This window comes from Anabas testudineus, chromosome 10 (genome assembly GCF_900324465.2).
Source record: "Anabas testudineus chromosome 10, fAnaTes1.2, whole genome shotgun sequence".
NCBI classification, from domain to species: Eukaryota; Metazoa; Chordata; class Actinopteri; order Anabantiformes; family Anabantidae; genus Anabas; species Anabas testudineus.
The window spans coordinates 11,034,390-11,053,934 of NC_046619.1; the positions used below are offsets into that span (position 1 = coordinate 11,034,390).

At 38.9% G+C, this 19,545-nt stretch overlaps 1 protein-coding gene across 1 annotated transcript; it reads left to right on the forward strand.

Moving 5' to 3' along the window:
* The first annotated feature begins 1,576 nt into the window (after positions 1 to 1,576).
* LOC113161011 (putative methyltransferase NSUN7) lies at positions 1,577 to 19,525 on the forward strand. The gene is made up of 13 exons (XM_026358497.1): positions 1,577 to 1,895; positions 2,426 to 2,801; positions 6,559 to 6,617; positions 8,581 to 8,711; positions 8,837 to 8,989; positions 9,796 to 9,979; positions 11,065 to 11,302; positions 11,758 to 11,901; positions 12,244 to 12,345; positions 14,397 to 14,532; positions 15,351 to 15,474; positions 18,152 to 18,413; positions 19,090 to 19,525. The coding sequence occupies exons 2-13, from the start codon at positions 2,450 to 2,452 to the stop codon at positions 19,503 to 19,505; spliced, it is 2,301 nt and encodes a 766-aa protein (XP_026214282.1). The 5' UTR covers positions 1,577 to 1,895; positions 2,426 to 2,449; the 3' UTR covers positions 19,506 to 19,525.
* Positions 19,526 to 19,545: the final 20 nt, after the last annotated feature.

The following is a 19,545-nucleotide window of genomic DNA, read 5'->3' on the forward strand; positions in this document are numbered from 1 at the left end:
TCTTTCAAAGTGACTATCTGTGGTAGCTAGGGAGTGAAATAAACAAAGAACAAACATCTTCAAAACTAACTTCATGGCTAGACCGAGCAGCAAAACCTTCATCTTACAGTAGAGGGCGCTCATTTCTCACATACCCTTCTGTTGTCACCTGCCCTGAAGCTTACTGTTTGAGGCTGCATGTGCCAACACAAGTGCTCAGGATTTGTACCTCAGACCTAGTCCCACTTTTTTTTCTGCTCCAGTTGATCTACTCACACATACTCAAATAATGCAACTATCTGTAGGCTATTTATTTTTTCTTCTAGGTTACTATATTGCAACAGACTAAATATATTCTTCTGTTATTCCATCTTTAAATATGAAGGCCACCCATAAACGTGAGTTAATTCATAAAAAATACTGGTTTTGCAGACAGGGATACAAAAGTCTGTTGACTGCACTGTTGAGTCTTTCTGCTATTGGCTACGTTGAGCTGAAATCAACACACAAGTCATTGTTTCTCATCCTCCTCTCCAGAGGACAGATGCTCATGCTGAAGCAGACGTGAGAATAACTTAGCATATTGCATTTTGTTCAATTAATGATCAGTGAGCTGCAGAGGCCACAGTGGGATGTAATCACCACCACCAGAGACAGGAGAAGCAGATCAGGCTTGCTTGGGAAACTGCTAAGTGCTTTATAAAGTTTATATAATACATGATAGATAATGCGGCTGTTATCTATCACCACTTAGATTTACACACAAAAGGGAAAAAACACTGATCATTCTTAAGCACAATTCTGGGAAACTTCACACAAATGTTTCTATTTTATGCTGCTTTATACTTAAACTTAAACTCCAGTAAGATAAGATAAGATAAGATAAGATAAGATAAGATAAGATAAGATAAGATAAGATAAGATAGACTTTATTCATCCCACAATGGGGAAATTATTTTGTCTACAAGGAGCAAGGTGACATTAAATAGGACAGTACAGAAAAGCAGTAAAGAGTCGCAAGCATCAATATGAACTACATAAGAAAAAATAAAATAAATTACAAGACAATTAAATTAATTAATTAATTACACACCAAAACAACGACAATATAACCAGTTAACACCAGTATAAAAACAAATACAAAAACAACAGCAGGAACAACAAATGAAATACACCATGTAGGTACATAGTGTGTCACTGTAGTACTGTGTTGTATAGTCTGATGGCTGTGGGGAGGAATGACCTGCGGTATATATATATTTAAATAAGTATAGTATATTTATTTATTTTATTTATTCATCTTAAACAACAATTAGAAAATTCAAAACAGACTGCCATATCTGCATTTCTATTGTGTCGTTTAGTTAAACAGGGTCACTGACTGACAGTATGTAAATGTATGTTGAGTGGCTGCTTTAGTTATGAATCTAAAATGAATTAGACATAATACAAATTAAAAATGACCGAAACATGTCATCGTTAAATCTTACTTTTCACCTTTGTTGTCCTGGGGCTCTGTTAAAGTTTACCAGCAGCTGGACTCAGGAGGTGGATTCATGAACCGTGAAGAACGGGACCTTGAAGCCAGCATGCGGTTGTCATGGTGATGGAAACACGCTAATCCAAAGGGCTCCACAAAGCTGACAGACATTTAAAGTTTGTTTTTAAGTGGAGACTCAACCCTGGATGGATAAAAAAAACTATTTAAAATCACTGATACTGACGATAGAGGACTCAAGAGTATCGGCAGCCGGGTGGCACTAAACATCTAGGGAGACGCCCTTCGCCTCATAACGGACCCAGATTTATAGTGAGACATTCACATTCACTGTTTAAACAAAACAGTGGTTAGTAACCGGTAAATATGTACGAGTACAGCATTTTTAGGAGAGAAAACAGGACATTTTCATCATAAGGTAAGTTAATGTGATTTGTCACTAAACGTTAACTTACATGTTTAAAGTTGAACTACTCCTGCTAAGAACAGCGTGTCCTTAAGCTAGCATGGTTAAATCATTGCTCTGGCTTATTAACGTTAAGCTAGTTAAGGTTAGCCAGTGATCTGATTTTAATAAAGCATTTTGAAAATTGGTTATTTTCAAAGGTTCCGAAGGTTATTACGTTACTTTATTTGTTTTAAAATATTTGCTTCACGCTCCTAAAACTTCCTCCAACCTGTTTAATTCATCTAAGGTGACCTTATGCCTCAGCTCTAATTATACAAAGCAAAGGCACAAAGCTGTTGTAATGTTAAGTCATAGAAAGTATCCACAGAAAAAGTTGAACTTAATCTTCTGCACTAGCATTTACAGCTGGACATTTCTTCACAAACAACTTATTGAACTAATTTAACCTACAATTATTACTCATACAAATTTAACAAAAAAAATACTTTTGTGAATGACAAAAGCAAAACAAAGTCATGGTGTTTATGGTGTGCTTTCAGGTGTAAGAAAACACATCTGACAAGATGGTCAAAAATAAAAATCTTGTTGGACGTTCCAGTCACTCTTCCACAAGAAAGTTAAAAAAGGCAAGCTCCCAGACTGCCAGCACCAAAGACCTGACTCCTCTGGATGATCCGGCCAGCAGTGACATTTCTGCCGCTCTTCCAGAGCTCCAGATCAGCGAGCAAGGTCAGCTGGGCTTTCCAGACAAAGTCTACCTGCTGGCATCAGTCATCTTTCAGAATAACTGCTCGGAAAAGCCTGCTGCCCAACGGTTGGTGAATTATGGCAAAGAGAGAGGAATCCCGTTACCTGAAGTTAAAGACGACGAGCTGCAGCGTACAGCTTATGAGCTTGCCTTCAGTACGCTTAAATGTAAGTTTGTTACTGGATGCATTATTACATTTTCCTTCTCACTTAATTAGTGTATATCCCCAGACTTGATCAATTTACATCGTGCCGTTACAATCTGCAGAGAGTGTGCAGCAACTCTAATGTTTCTTGTTTTCAGGTTTATTAAACTACAAGTTAAACCTATTGAAGCAAACGAAGGCATTTCAAATGTATTACTCTAGGGAAATTCATTGACAGGTAGATTTAGATATAGATTGATGAAGGACATGTAGAAGAGAAAAAACTGCTTATATGGGCAGGGGGGATTCTGTGTGATGCTACAGATCAATTTGACCCATGGTCTGTTATCTGGGACTAGGGTGGAGTCTAGGTGGCTGAAATCACAGGCCTGTGTAATCACCATAGTGATAAGTGAGGGGAGAAGGGCAAACTGTCAGCACCGGAAGCTGGCTGGAATCGATTTAATGTGTCCTTAGTAGATGGAGAGGTCAGGTAGCAGGAACACCCTCATAGCCATGAATGATTTTGTTCATTCTCACTATCAATCTGCTGAGCCTGCATAAGCCTTGGGCCTACATGTTCAAATCAGTTCAATTCAGTTTATTTATATAGCTTCAAATCACAACAAAATCATCTCAAAGCACATAAATCTCTCCCTTTAATGGGAGAAACCTCCAGCTGAACCAGGCTCAGGGTGGGCAGTCATCTGCCTTTACCAGATGGGATGAATGGGAAAAGGAAGGAGATTAGGAGAGCACCAACAAGCAGCAAACAAAACACTGGGCAGGTTGGTAGGGCCATAAACGACACAGAGAAAACATAAAGCTCTGAGGTGGAGGGAACCTGTAGACAGGTATAGAGACAGGGAGAGAAGAAAAATTATATCTCTTGCTAATTCCAACCAGAACTTTGGCTGCCTGATAAACCTGATAATTTTGCTTACTGTAATTGTGATATTACATTTTCATACCTTTTCATCTTAGTTGGGTTGTTTTCAGTATAATATGCAGATTAATTCCCCTGTTTCTTTATTTCTGTTATTTTTTGCATGGACCATGGTTTGCATTTTGAATTTCGATGATGCACAAATAATGGATGAAATAAATTACAGTTGTTCTGTGTATCTGAAGCTGAATGAATTTGCATTCTAACACTGTATGTATTTGCACAGCAATTTCTCAGTACACTGGTTGCACAAGTAGAGCAGCTTGTACTGATTTTCAGGAAACTTTATTTCTGTTATAGAGACATGATTGGTGACTTGCCTCAATCACATAAGTATTTAGTTCACATGTCTTACACTTACTGTGTGGGGAAATTGGGTGCAGAAGAAATTACATAGCCTGGGAGCCAATGTTAATCTTTCCTTCCTCCCGTTACGTACAGCCTGACTTTTGGTGCAGAAATTGATTTGATAGTGACACACTGATGCTGGCACCCACATACACACAAGACATATCATTCGTGCACTATCTTGCAACGACTGATCCTAAATTGAGCTGAGGTCGGTTGCTAACCTAAGACAGAAATGCTTCAGCAGCAAAAAAACACATGCACAGCTAAATGCCAACGAGCTGTTGTATTGATCTTATGATTATAACTCTTATCTGCTGAAAACAAAAAAAGTCACAAAGTAAGCTCCATATCTGTGGCTGAGGACAGGAACTTGTCTTTTGTTGTGATTGTCAGTCCATACTAAAACATGGAGTGAGAGTTGGTGATGATGTTTACCCTGGTGTAGATTTGACATTTCAAAAACAAAGATGCAGCGAAGACAGTGAAGTGAAGACACCTAAATAACAAATATTAACAGCTTTGCCCTTTCCTTCTGCCTCTGCTTCTCTTACATTTCATTTCATGGAGTTTAATTTTTTACTGGTAGAAATAGTTGACCTTCTTGCTGGCCATGAGAGGGCCCCTCCTCTTCTCCTTCTTTTTTTATAGCTTCCCTCTTTCTTTCCACTGGCTATTCCTCTGAGTATTTCTGCCTTATTGTGTATACTGGCCAACTGGGCTGCCAGATGCCCTTGTCAGATGACTGTGGCTGTTGTATTTTGTTTGTGTGACTAGAAAGCTTCTTTGGACCACATTGTGTAATAGACAGAAAGACTTGTCCTTTCTCTCAGTCAGAGCAGCTACTCCCAGTATGCCTCAGCAAATATGAAATTGTGCAGGTTTAAATGTGTAACATTGATTTGCCATTTAGTCTAAAGTTGATTGTGCAACTCATGGCACATACCTTTGTTGGCTGATCCTCTGGTAGTTTAATGTGCAGTTAGGTTCACTGATGTGGAAAACTATGCGACAAAAACCTGGCTAGAAGAAGAGGAGCCTGCATTCAGACCTGACTCTTTCACTAAGGATTTGTTGGACTACAGTTACCATCAGTTACTGTTCATTGTGTAATACCTGGATGGAAGCCACAAAGCACACAACTTCAGCATGAGTCTTGTGTTGTCTAGTGGGTCCAGCTTGTGTAGGACAAACCCCTTAGTAGACTGATTTCTAGACATTTTCTGCATCAACTTCTAGAGTCAGAACTCAGATTTGAGAACATTTGGCTTCTCCCCACATACAAAACATGTTGTAAAAATGATTTATAATTGAATTTTCATGGTTTTACTAAACCTGCTAGGTCAGGTTTAAAGCATATGGAAGACTATGACCTCTGCAGACCCAACCATTATGCAGGGAGTGGTTATCTCTTCAGGGCTTATCTTTTAGATCTCTGCAGTAATGGCCACTATTGTGAACCCCATTGAACCATATCAGCTATGCATTTGACTACTGTTGATAATATGGCTTTGTCTCCTCAATTAAAGATAAGCTCCATTACAGACAAATGCTTATTTTTGTACCTGACTGTGTGTGTGTGTGTGTGTGTGTGTGTGTGTGTGTATACCTGTCTGTTTCTCCTGCTTTACACTATACTTACACAGAATGCATCTGGCAGTGACTCAGGAATAGTTAGGCATGATTTGTGATGTTGTAATAAGTTAACAGCAGTGTCTGTAGTTGACATCTCATTTGCTGGACTATTATTATTCAAGAAAGCAACTGTGTTGGTGTCTTTCTACCTAACTTAGATTCAAAAGGATCTGTATTTAAAAGTGTAAAATAAGCATCATTGTGTTGCTCAACAAATCAGTACTGTAAAGTATAGAGAATATATAATACAAGAAATATAGTATGTTAAGTTGAAATGGCACAACGTTATGTAGTATTTTATTTGTTTTAACTAATTTTGTTTAGATGTAACCTGTTTATTACTTCAAATTACATGAATGTCATTAGTCATTTGATTTCATGCACCCACTTACCACAGACAAAATGAAACAAATGAGGCAAATGAAGAATCAGATTAGGTCTAATTAAGCACCAAATAAGCATTTAATCACAGGAAATTAACCCCCCCCCCATTAAATTATCTTTTCAAATTAAATCATGATCATTGGGGGTACCTCTAGGAGCCTCGTTTGCTCTTTGTCTTAATGTCTTTTCTCTGCTTTATTTCTAGACATGTTCTCATTATTAGATATGGATTTGTTCTTTGTAGCATATATTTTACCAGTTAATGGATAGGAGTCATTTCTTGTACTTTCGTCTTAGGGCTCCAAATGAAAAAGTCAGGAATGGTTTCTAGGGATAATTAGACACTGATATAAAGAATAGCACTAATATGCATCGTTATTACTCAACCACATAATTAGTAATGGAAATCACTATTACTGCATTTCCATCCTTATACCTAATCTTGTTTTAATTTGCTTCGACTTAGATCAAGAACTGCTGGAGGACATCATGGTTGACAGTGGCTTTTACCTCACTCAGCCATTGGTAAGTGAGTTCCATAGAATCAGTATTTCTAATACAACTGAAAATAAGTAAACATATTTAATCTATGCATCAGATAATGCTATTATTTTGATTCAAAACACCATTTTAGTTAGTGATGTAATCAAATGCAAACAACCCAGGGGCAATATGTTTGAATGTGGTATCTTAGTGTATTCTGTGTTTAACAAACATCTGTTCTAAAACCAATGTGCTGGATGTTAGTATTGATACTAAGGCTTTGCTGCATAGTCATAAAACAAGGTTTCCCAGTGCAGCTATGAACCTGCAGCTGTTAGACAGCAGAAGAATGTCCTGAAACTTAAACAAAGAGGTATCGGGAGGAGACTGGTTCACAATAAGATGTGGGGAAAGGATGGTAGCTGTGCCTGCTTCTTCATCGTTTCAAATAGTGATGAAACAAGCACAGAATACAGAGCAAGTATCCATGCGCATAGCTTGAGAAAAGAGGAGGTGAATCTGTCAACAGAGAACAGAGCTGTCTTGCAGTGTTTATACTGTAAACAACCAATATCTTTCTGTATCAGTACAGGCACAAACATATACATATAGACATATACATATAGAAACATTAATACACATGAAGGTGTTTTGCAAAGCAGTGCCCACATACACTGAAATAAATTAGCGTAAAATGAATGGGTCTTCCTTTGTGTTGGTGGCAGGCCATTACTCTGCATCCCAGTAGAGAAACAATAAAGCCTAGACACAGTGAGACAGTCTTTAGAACTCTGTCTCACCTCCTTTTACACTGCTGGCATCTATAAAGTTCAACCTTGATAGAGAGAGGAGAAAGAGGTTGCTGAGAGGGAATAGGCAGGCTGGAAAATGTGGGGGGAGTACATCAGGGTAATGGAGAAAAAAGGAGAATGAAAAATGAAGATATAGATAGAATTGTATGCTGAAAGTGCCTGAGGTGCATTTGATCACAATGGAGAGAGAAAATTAAGCTTAAAACCTGTGGAGGACAGAAATAACTTGAGTGACCATGTAAAATCTGGAGAGGTAAATAAATTGTGTAGAATAACATAAAATAGGTGAAAACACTGTAAAATGAGATATGATAATCATATCTAATGTAGACATATACAGTACATCCTGAAACAAGAGTTCATGTTTTAAAATTCACAATTTTTACAATTAAATTTTGTATGTCATAGACCTGGATCTAAAGTGACAAACATAGCTTGCATGTTTACTATGGACCACTGTCCCACAATGGGACGTTGTTGCCAGGCAACTTAATGACTCAGAATTTTCCCACACCCAAGGGTTTAACCTTGCTAAAGGGCAAATAGAAGTTGAGCTACAGAGGTAGGATGACGGAAAAGTGGAGTTCCACAACCTGTCTATGAAACCAACCTTTCCAAAAATGAAATGAAAAGCCTCCAGAATGAAGAATACATGCTGGCTAATTCCTTAGCTGCGACATAAACCTTTTTGGCCCATTAGCCCTGTAGTGAGGATCTGGCAAGCTGTTGCTGCCATATAACACCATCTGCCGCTAATGCCGCTGGTGCCCTCCTATCCTCAGGGACAGAAAGGTAGAGAGACATAGGCATAGAAAGAGAAAGACCTGTAAAGGAAGATAGGTAGATACATAACTCAGGCATCCTCTTATGTTTAATTAAGAAGCAGCAGTGGGATCATGACAAGACATACAATATATGAGCAAATATATTTGTGTCAGATTATGCATTCTGGATAAATTAGCTTCTAAATCAATACAGATAACAAATTTCACTGTACTTTATCCCTTATTATGTTACGAAAATGCAGCTGTAATCAGTGATCTTTACAGAATGTCAGGTTGTTTTGGTTTTATTTAAAAAATTATAAATATAACTTTGTCTCCCAGCTATGTTAAGAACATTCTTGTTCCTGCTATTCATTTTTTCCTTTTTAAAACAGAAGTCACTGATTAACTTTTTTTCATATGTTCTAGCCAGATGATCAGATGGGACTCGTTGCCGTCATGCTGTATGACTTCCAGGACAGGAAATTCCTTCCATGGGAACACCAAGAGAAGGAGGAGATTATACAGGAAGTTAGAGAGGTGGAGACCTGCCTCCTTAGGTAAAGCCATTTAAAAAAGGAGAAAAAATACAAAGAATTCAACCTTGCATAGAACTATTAAAAAACAAAATTGAGAAAGAACATTGAAAAAGAAAAACTGTTTTTCTTATGTGTGTTGTACTTAGGTTTAAAACCAAGCTGGCTGCCTCTCTGGCCCGCTGCAGAATTAAACACGACCTCTTGTCCATTCAATGTATCTTGCCGGAGAGTGTAAAAATGAAGCAGGAAAGATCAAGCAGCCTTCCACTGTACACCTGGGTCAACACACTGAAGAGCAGGTCGTCTGAGTTCACACACACACACACACACACACACACACACACACACACACACACACACACATCCTACAAATTGAAATCTTTTTTCTTATATGCAAAACTCGGTACATACCCACCTACTCAGGTGCTGATAACATATACCTGAGACATGTATATAAAAATAAGGGAAAGCATTGTAAGCACACAAAGAGTGTGTGTAAGCATCTCCACACAGACACACACACACACACACACACACACACACACACACACACACACACACACACACACACACACACACACACACCTTTAACTTGAGGCAGACACACACAGACACACACACACACACACACACTGACACACACACCTTTAACTTGAGGCACTGCCCAATGTTTTATGGACCAGGTGCCCAGCTGACATCCAATTAAACCACTAGACTACTGTGTGTGTGTGTGAGTGTGTGTGTGTGTGTCTGTGTGTCTGTGTGTTTGCTAATGTGTGTTCTTGCACTCACCCTGACAGGCTGATTCAGTTAGGTGTAAATCCTGCTGCTGTGGACAGATTCAATCAGCAACAACCCTCAGCAAGCTCTGGGACTGTAAAGGTCACCTGTTGGGACTAGTGGTGTGGGAACATGTGTGTGGGTGTTTGCATTATAATGGTTTTTATAGCACATATTACTATTAAAGTATTTTATAAGGCTACATAGCAGTTATACACACTTTTATCATCTATGATGACAGTCTCCCTCTTTTTCCCACCTCCTACCTCATTCCTTTCCTTATTCTGGCCTTTAGCTAATTTACTCTTCCCTGTTTTGCATCTAGTCGTGATGAGGTCCAAAGTGTGCTGAAGAGTGCCGGCTTCTCACAAGTGAAATCAGTTGGGCAGCTAGAAGGCCAGACTTTCTGCGAGGATATCCACTGTTGGGATATTCTAGTATTTCCTGCTCTGCTGAAAGCTCAGCTTTATTCCACCAAGCTGCTTAGTGAACACAAACTCATCATCCAGGTACAAGCTCCACAGAAAGATTTTCTAAGAAGAGCAACCTCCTCTCTGTTGACTTTAATACCACTGTGGAAATCTTTTCAGCACCATCAATCTTCACTGATATTTATGATTTCACTTTGGTAATAGACATGTTCAAATTGATTATAAGACTAAGATCCCTTATGCCATCTAAGATTAGTTTGCCTAGATACAAATATTTCACATCAGTTCCTCTCATTTAAGCATACTTCAATATGAGCTATAAAGAACTCTCCAGACTGGGAGGGGGAGAGAGATTTAATCATTTAATTTCTACTCCAATAAAGTCAAGCTGCCATACAGGCCATAAGCAGCTCACAGCACCACAACACATTTAAATCAGATTTTCCAGCAAAATCCAATCAAATATTCACCATCACTGCCTAATTAATCACCTTTTCTTCTCGCTCATATTTTATGAGTTTCAATTACATCGTCTCTCTTCTGTTCTTTTAAAATGACCTTGTTGTTCTCTCCATCATCCATTCCTGACAAACCCTGTGTTCTGGGTGCTAACTACAGAAACTCAGCCCAGTGTTTGTACAGGGATATGTTCAGCTGTAATTCAGAGGGAAATACTGAGAGACATCGATGTTGTAATCTGACTGCATTCTAACTCTTTGCATTTCTCTTTTTCTCTGGCTTCTTTTGCATCCATTCAGTACCTGCTTTGCAACAGCTGTCCCTCTCCTTCTCATCTGTTCACATGCCATTTCTGTTTACCAATATCACATGAAATATAGATCTTAAAGTTTTAGGTTTTAGGTTGAAGTCTGTAGGTCCTTCTACAAAACTGAGACCTACATTTTGCCTTGTTCAAGTTAAGTGTCTAAGGACAGAGAGTATTGTTGTACATATTGTAAAGCCCATTAAGGCAGATTGATGTTTACTGCCTTTTACAGTTTTCTTTCGCTGAATGTACTGTATTTTACTGTCTTAATTTGTATTTATTTTGTTCATTGATCTCTCTTACAAAAGAAATCTTGATCTCATTGAGAATTTCTAAATAAATTAAGCTTACCTAACTAACTAAATAACTAACTAACCTTTACTCAATGTGTGTGTAGGACAAAGCCTGCAGCTTGGGCCCACATGCTGTATGCTCTGTGTTACCTGAGGAAGGAGATGTTCTTATGGTGGGCTGCTTTTCTGGTCTCACTGTAGCACACACTGCTTCCCTAATATCTGAGAAACATAAATCCAACAGCACCAACAACCAGCCCACAGTCTACGTTTGTGTCAGCGATCGTACAGATACTCAGAGGGAGGAGCTACAGCAGGCTGTTTCTGCCATGGGCTGCAAAAGTAGGCACAGTTTAGATGTGTATGAGCTTGCTTACACTTTATTTTAAAATGTGTCTTCGGCAATCGCATCAGCCAAGATGCATCACTGTTGACAGCTGACCACTAATGTTCAGATTCTATTACTGTTGCATCACTTCTGCTAACATCAGGCATACCAAAACAACCACCTTGTCCTGCATTGATTAGATATTTTCCTGTAACGTTCTTGTCCGGTATGCATCGGTATGAATTAAAGATAAAGATAAAGATAAACTTTATTGTCATTGCAACATCGTACACACTGTGATCCAATTTCCAAGATGCATTTTAAAACCAAGTGACATTTTGATAATTGCAAAAGATGCCTTAAGGCAGGGGATCTTTCTGCAAAAAACAGAACCAAACACTGTGCATACACCTTAAGTGCTGAGCAAATTTGTGTTTGCTGTAATCATTATACTGTTTATCTTACTCAGATGTGAAGCTGGTTACAGAGGTCTTCCAGTCTTTGACTGGTGGTGACAAACGACTTCAGAAGGTGCGTGTTGTCCTGTTGACTCCTAAGTGTTCTTTGTCTGCAGTCAGCAACCCAGTTGAATTCATACTACAGGAGAATGCAGGTACGTACAGGTAGTGCCCTATGTATACAGCAGGATTAGAAAGTGCAGGCTTCAAAAGTACACACTGCAACCTAGTGTATTTAACATGCAGTTGTCTCCATACAGAGGTATAACAGCAATTCATACTTCAGGTTTGTCTATAAATTTCACAATGCTGTGTGTTCACTGTACTCACAACACTGCATACTGCAAGAAAAAAAGTACACAAACCCATGCTCTGTGTATGTGAAAGATAAACATAAAACCTAAACCTAAACATAACCCAGACTTACACACACATCATAGCAGGTATAAAATAAATGTGAGATTCTGCTCGTCTGTGATGCTTATGTGTTCTCTCAGACACAGACCTGCTTCAGGACTTATCCCAGGGCTCTGTAGCCCAGAGCAAACTGGAAGCTCTGGTGGCCCAGCAGACCAAGGATATTGATCATGCCTTGAAGTGTGAGTGTACAAGCCCTGGCTCTCATGTAGACATGCTCACACCCCGCCCCACACACACACCCATGTAATGTCAGTTTAAGCCTCTCTCCCCCCTCTGACACAATGAAGCTCATACGTCCTAATTATCTAATCTCATATGCCATTAGTCTGAAGTCTGTGGTGTCTCTGGGAGATTGTCTGATTCTTAATTAGCAATAGTAATGTTACTCTGCACCATTTGCAGTCAGCTGCATAATTACGTATCTGCATGTACGAATCACGTATTTTAAACAACTGATTAGTAATTCAGCTTTGTATTACATCATCTGTATAATTGAAAATGGCAGAAGAACCTACTAGTCTAGTCATGTGATACATCGATCTATAATTATTCTGGTCTGTTATATACAGATGCTACAGTTTCACTCCCTTCACGACCTTCCTGCTTAGTTGTAGTCTATATATTGTATTCTATTCCATTGAGTGGCATGTTAATCCATGTCTGTGAGCTACACTTGCCAGCCTTAGCCTGTCTGGTATTGTTCACTGCTCGTCTTTCCTGTTGGTCTGGTTCATGTTCATCAAGCAGGTAGAATCTTTTGTTAGTTGCAATGAAAACCAGCAGCTCTAATGACGCTGACATCGATCGACCCTCTCTATGTTTTTGCCAGTGTAGATACTTTCTTTGGACTGTTAATTAATGGTGAGTGTGTATTGAGTGCTCTGACTCAGTTTCAATGTCTCTATGTAGACACAAAATGACAAATCCTGGCACACACATACATATACAGTACACCTCCATGTCCCACATGTAACTTGAATGTGTTGTTGTGTAGTATACTAGAATGACAAACATTTCTGTCTCATGCTTCAGTTCCTTTTTCTTCTTGACTCTCGCTTCTTAAGAAACAATTTTCCACATTTGTTTGGAGCTGATTTGCCACATCTGAGCAGGTTTTATTTGTTATCAGCTTGGTGTTAATTGTTTCTGTCTGGCTATAATTAGTGAGCAAGGAAGAAATCAAAGCTCAAATGAAGTAACTCAAACGACCGTCAGCTTCAGAAATCTACAAGCCAGCAGCAGTTGAATAATTTGAGCAATGTACATACATAAACAGTATGAAGGAATGAATATTCAAGACACATTTTCTTCAAAGGGAGTGCTTGATGAGGAGAATGGCTCAGTTTGAATGATCAGATTTCACTAGAGAAATGATAGGATGAAGCTTCATAACAAAATATGTACGTGTCTTATTGGTTTATTTCAATGTACAATTTGTTGTGGTTGAAGCTATCTCATGTAAAAAGCTTTATTTTAATATATTTAATGTGATTAAAAAGTTGTGATTTAAAAAAAAAACTATAAAAGCTAAAATCTGCGATTTGTTGATTAGTTTTAACCTTTACTCATTAAAATTAGGAAAAAAGATTTTTAGTGTTTGAAGGCACACAGGTAACATATTCAAGCCCACTAAAGGTCATTGTGACTTACCACTTTGTGAGAAATTGTCTGTCAATTCAAAAATAATTTTTAGGTTTATCACATTCCACAGTGCATAAAATTGTGAGAAAATTCTGAGATTCGGAGACTTCTGGGTGATCTCAGTGTGTAAATGCCAAGGGCAGAAACCATAAACCAACCGTTTAATGGGACTTGCACATCTGTAAAGGTATTATTGACACAAAGGTGTGTATTTGCATTTTAAAGTGGCAGGCAGCTAGTCCACTTTCAAAGTTGGAAAAATAAGTAATTAAGAGGAAAGGTAAAGGAGGTAAACATGTCTCTACTCCTCAACTGTGTGTTGGAGCACGACACAAAGCAAACTCTAAATTTGCTTTTATTTAGAGAATACAATTAGGTTGATCAGTGAAAACACTGAACTTTGTACTTTTATCTGATAAATAAAGGTTCAAGCTAATTGACAAATCACTGATTTTAGTTTTTCTTTGAATACTTCTCTGAAAATAGGTTTTTACTAAATGTTGCAACACACGGGATGAGTAATCATCATCGATATACCATTTGCATATGAATAAAGTATGTTAATACAGTGCACATAATGTGTGTTTAGTTCCCAAGGTGTTGGCAGTGGTATATTCTACTTGTTCGTCATATTCAGAAGAGAATAAGGAAGTGGTAAACAGAGCCCTTGAACAAGCCAAGGCCTGCTCCGAGCAGGAGGGGGAGCCAAAACAAGCAAGCTTCAGGTCAGCATCAGTCTCTATATCTCAGTACCTTAGTGCACTTTCTGCATCAGTCTCTGTCATTGTCTTTCTTAGTGTATTTTCCTTGCTGTCTGTCAGCTTGCCGAGGCGTTTATCTCCCTTTAGACAGGCTTCTGTCAAAGTCTCAGCACATTTCAGGCAGGAACTGAAGGAGATTCAGTGAAAATATAATCAAAGGTGCCATTTTATGTCTCTAAATGCTGTGAAAAGGTCAGAGAAAATGTTTTTGTATAGCTTGCCTTTCCACAGACATATTTTTTCAGTGGTTTGTTTTTTGGTTGTGTGTGTATAGTTTGAGGAACTTAAGTCTTCTTGAAGTCAACCATTACTGTGGACTTAAATGTAGCAAGACTTACTCTTCTCTGCAGTAAGCTGGCCTGATGTGCTGGCGATGCCTCAGGCTAGCATAAATAAAACACAAGTAATATTATTGGAATGCCTCACACTGGCTTTACCTAGACAGTATGTGTGTGTGTGTGTGTGTGTGTGTGTGTGTATGTGTGTGTGTGTGTATTTTAGAGCTGTAACAATTAATTAGATTGATATCTGAGCAACAGTTTAAAGTGGTTATCAAGCAAAAATGTCATCATTCATTCAGCTTTGCTGCTTTTCTGTGATCTTGGAACATGTATTACACATTTTTACAGTTACAATAGATTTATTTTATTCTAATTACATAATTTTATAGAATTAACTTTCATATGTCTTTGTTGGATGGTTGTTCTGTTTTAGCAGCTTCCCCTGATGTGTGTTTTTGGGTACTGTATGTTTCTGTTTGTGTATGTGTGTCTTTAATCCAGGCCAAGTTTATACCTGTTTAACATTCCTAGCCGTGCAGAGGACCCTAAGGAAACAGACCCCTACTTCATACTGGAGCCATCAGAGCACAACAACGGCTGCTTCCTGGCTATTCTCATCAGAGAGGTGAGCATCATTAAATCATTTATTTCAACAGACTTGTCTACTACAGAAAGCCCAGGCTCATTTTAGAGGTATATTTTAGTAAGATATACATAAAACACTGAACGGCAACCATCAAGACTGCATGTTAAAGACAGTATATAATGTTTTTGCCCTAGTGTTGCAGCTACATATAAAAAGTAAAAATACTAGTTCACTGCTGTGCTCATTTCAGGCTGTGTAGTCAAACAGACAATCAGGGACAAATTTAGCTCATTTAGCATCTTGCGGTCTTGGCATGCTGTCTAGTCTCCAGAGAGAGAAAAGTTCCAGCATTAGCTTAGAACTTGACTGTAGGCTTTACCAGCATAATACCAGAGTATTTGTTATGTTATTATGTTGATGTGGGTGCTTTCAATTTATTAATCATTATTTGTGTCTTTCGTTGATATACCCACAAAAGATGATATAGGTGATGTGCTGGAAATAGATTTTTATCTTCTTTAAGTGATAAAAAAGGTAGAAACAGAACCCTTTGTTTATGCCTTTGTTCCCAATTAGTTTGGGCAGTAAGAGAAAGGTATGCAGGGGATGAGGTTAATAAGGTTGAGATTGGGTGGAAATGAGTACTTGGGAAAACACTTGAGACAAAAGTAGAGGACTGCAATAGGAAATAAGAATGTTGGATCACAGACACCGGCGTCCTGTCTGAGTCTAATCAGCATCTGGAAAAAAGTGTGAGATTGATGAATCAATGCTAAAATTGGGGGGAGAAATCAGAAGATAGAGGAGGAGAAAATTGTTTGCACAGCTTTAGGTAGAGAAATCAGGTAAGTCAGAATGAGTTAAGGGGAGTGACAGATGTTGAAGTCAGAACATATGGTTAGAGCAGAGAGGTTGTTATGGATTTCATAGCCCATAGGTGACAAAAATGAGAAATACAGGAAGCGAACACATTGGGTCCACATTATGTGTGTCTATGAATTTTTCTGTAAATTATACTTGAAAATTAGAAACAGTAGCAGTGCCTTTGAAGGGATTTTGGTTTATGCCATGTCTTCAAGGAGCTTTCTAATAGATTGGAGCTTTTGTATAACTGGGATGCACTCTGTCTCTGAGTATATTGTGTGGTCTAGTCACAGGCTTTAATTTCTTCAAAAAGTCTATCTTTCAGTTCTCTATTTCAACCAACTTGTCCCTCTGCAGTCTACTGTGATCCTCCTCAATCTCTCTATCTCTCTCTTCCGGTCTTTCTATATTATTTTTGTAGGTAGTTGTTAAGAGTGTCTTACAGTGACCAAACACAGCTCTAACTGGCCATAGGTGCCGTATGTTGCAGTTTATATAGAAGTATTGGGAGGTCTTATCAAGTCTGTGTGACCGGGTTTCCCCACATCCTCATAATCCACAACATAGCCGCATTTACAGCATACTCTCTCACATTATGAAATCTGTTCTTACGCTTATCATGCCAGTGCAAGATTATTAAACTATTTTACCCCCAAAGGATGTGACAGAGCTCTCTCAACTATAGTGTCTGTTTCTCTGTGACCATTCATCATGTTTTATACCTCCACAGATACGAATGAAAAGATAATCAAACTGCTGTAATGGTGCTTCAAACAGGATTTTTTCCCTCTACCTCCAATAAACTCAGCTAATCAAAAGTTATTGTGGCACTTTGAAAAGCCCCATAAAAATAGCAATTACATAAGTGTTTGGATGCTGTGTGGCTTACATTGACTGTTAAAGCTGCGCCCAGTAAAGTTCTTTATGAGCTTTCCATACTGGAACATCTGGAGACAATAAACACATTCAAGTGATATGTTTGTGGTCTAATATCCAGATGAAGCAGAGCACAGTGGACATTCCTCTAAAAGGACAAGTTTCAACAATATGAATAGGGGATTCAGTACCCTACACTTTTCACTTTGACTTCGTTTTTTCATTGTTTAGTGAGAGTTCATAAATTTCGAGGTAGTTAGAAAGATATATATTGGATGTAATAATTTTGAAACAGCAAATATTAAAACTGAATGAGTTCAGCTTAAGGGTATGTTGTGGCAGCTGAGTTTGACAGGGTGTAGAAGGAAATGGGAAATTTACAGAGTATGGCTTAGTTGGTTAGTGCAGATGGAGAGGAAGTGAGATTTAAAGGGGTGAGGGGGAAGAAAAGGAGGCAAGGGAGAGTATCTGCTGAATAATTCAATGCCCCCTGTCTGTATGAGTTACCATCAGTGTTCACTGCGTCCATCAAAGACTGCATTACAGTGATGAGAAACAAGTTTACCTGTGTGTATTGGTGAGTGTGTCAACACTCACCAATACATGCACATGTGCAACTTAGCTGTGTAGAATTAAGGTCAATTTGTCCACACACATATACACATTTAATTTATAGAACAAGAAAGCACTTAAAAACAAAATACACATATAAACCCACACAGGACACATGTCCCCGTTGTGTACACTACGCTTGTGAATAATTCAGGTGTTGAGGAGAGCAGTAGGCTGCAGTGTGGGCTGCTGCTGAGACAGCAGGTGACCCTGCAGCCAGCAGCAAGGACGTGGTGTCCCTCTCCTCTCCTCTCCTCTCCTCTCCTCTCCTCTCCTCTCCTCTCTATCTTCTATGTCTCTCTAACCGTTATTTGGTCATGTCTTAGAGAGTAAAACATTACATTCCTTTATGACTTTTCAATAGCCTGAGGCTGTGGTCAAAGAGGCACCGCAGGAAGTGCTGGCCAGGGCAAATGCCAAAGGCATACTGGACAAGATCAGCTGCAACCAGCCAACCAGAAAGGAGCACCAGAGACATACCAACAGGATGACAAAGATGTCCCATGTTCACACCTCTCAGCCTAACCTCTCTGTCAGTATTCAGTCCAAAAACCAACAGATCAAGGGCAGCAACAGTACTGCTTTGTGTGGACATCAGGAATTTAACAGGCATCAGTTATCCCAAGGTGGGCATCATTATTCTTTTAGTCCTACTTTATGTCCTATTTTTAAGTTGTTTTTGGCATTTAAGCCTTTATTTGTTAGAGGATAGACAGAAAGGGAACAAGGGGATGGAGAACAAATACATTCAGACCATGTATACAGCACATGTAACGCTTGATTTTAGTAATGTCATCTTAGTTGCTCAACATTTGAAGGATTTTTTGTTGTGGCTATACCAAGCTACTAGAACAGTGTTTTAAAAAATAACCAAAGCACTTTAGTTTGCAAAAACGCCACACAAAGTGTACAGGCCCTTTCTTTGAATGACATCAGCACACCTGTGGCCACAGGACATCACTAGTCTCTCACATTGCTCTGGAGTAATTTTGGCCCACTCTTCTTCCAGTGTCTTTCATGGTTATGTAGTGGGTTTCTTGGCCATAACTTTGTTGCCAAGGATTTTCCAGAGGATTTCGATTGGGTTTGGAGCAGGACTCTGGGTTGGCCATTTCAGTATTTAAATTTTTTGATCAGTGTTCTTTTTTTTATACTGTGCTTCGGAATATTTAGGAAATTGTAGGTTGTTCTCTCTCTCTCTCTCTATATATATGTATATAACAATACTGCTTTCTGTACAGTACTGTTCTAAAAATCTGTCAGTCTCATTCTGCCTTCTATGCTATTGTTTTTGTCCTTCAGGAAAATCCAAAGCACTGCGCTTACAAGGCTTAAAGAACACTATGCCCATCTCCTTCCTCTCCTCTAGACAAGGAAACAACAGCTCTTCCCCCTTTAAACCAGAAAATAGCACACCAACAAAAAGCAGCACCCCTGTATTCATCACTCCAACTTTCACCACAACCACTTTGCCTCCTGCCCCTCCTTCTGCTACACCTGTTGTCCGTCCTCGTAAAGCTCATCAAGAGGAGTTGAAGCCTGTGGTGCTTGTCCTGCCTCCTGTTCACTTCCCCGACTTCTTCCCACCCCAGCACAGTCGAACAGGATTTAGCCCCAGCTTCAACTACAGCAAGTGGAGGACCCCATCTCAAACTGTACCCCGATCCAGTGGTGGCCTTGTGAAGGACATTATGGTGAAATCCCGGCCCCTGTTTTGAGCTTGCTCACAAAAAAACAACGCAAATATGAAAGTATTCA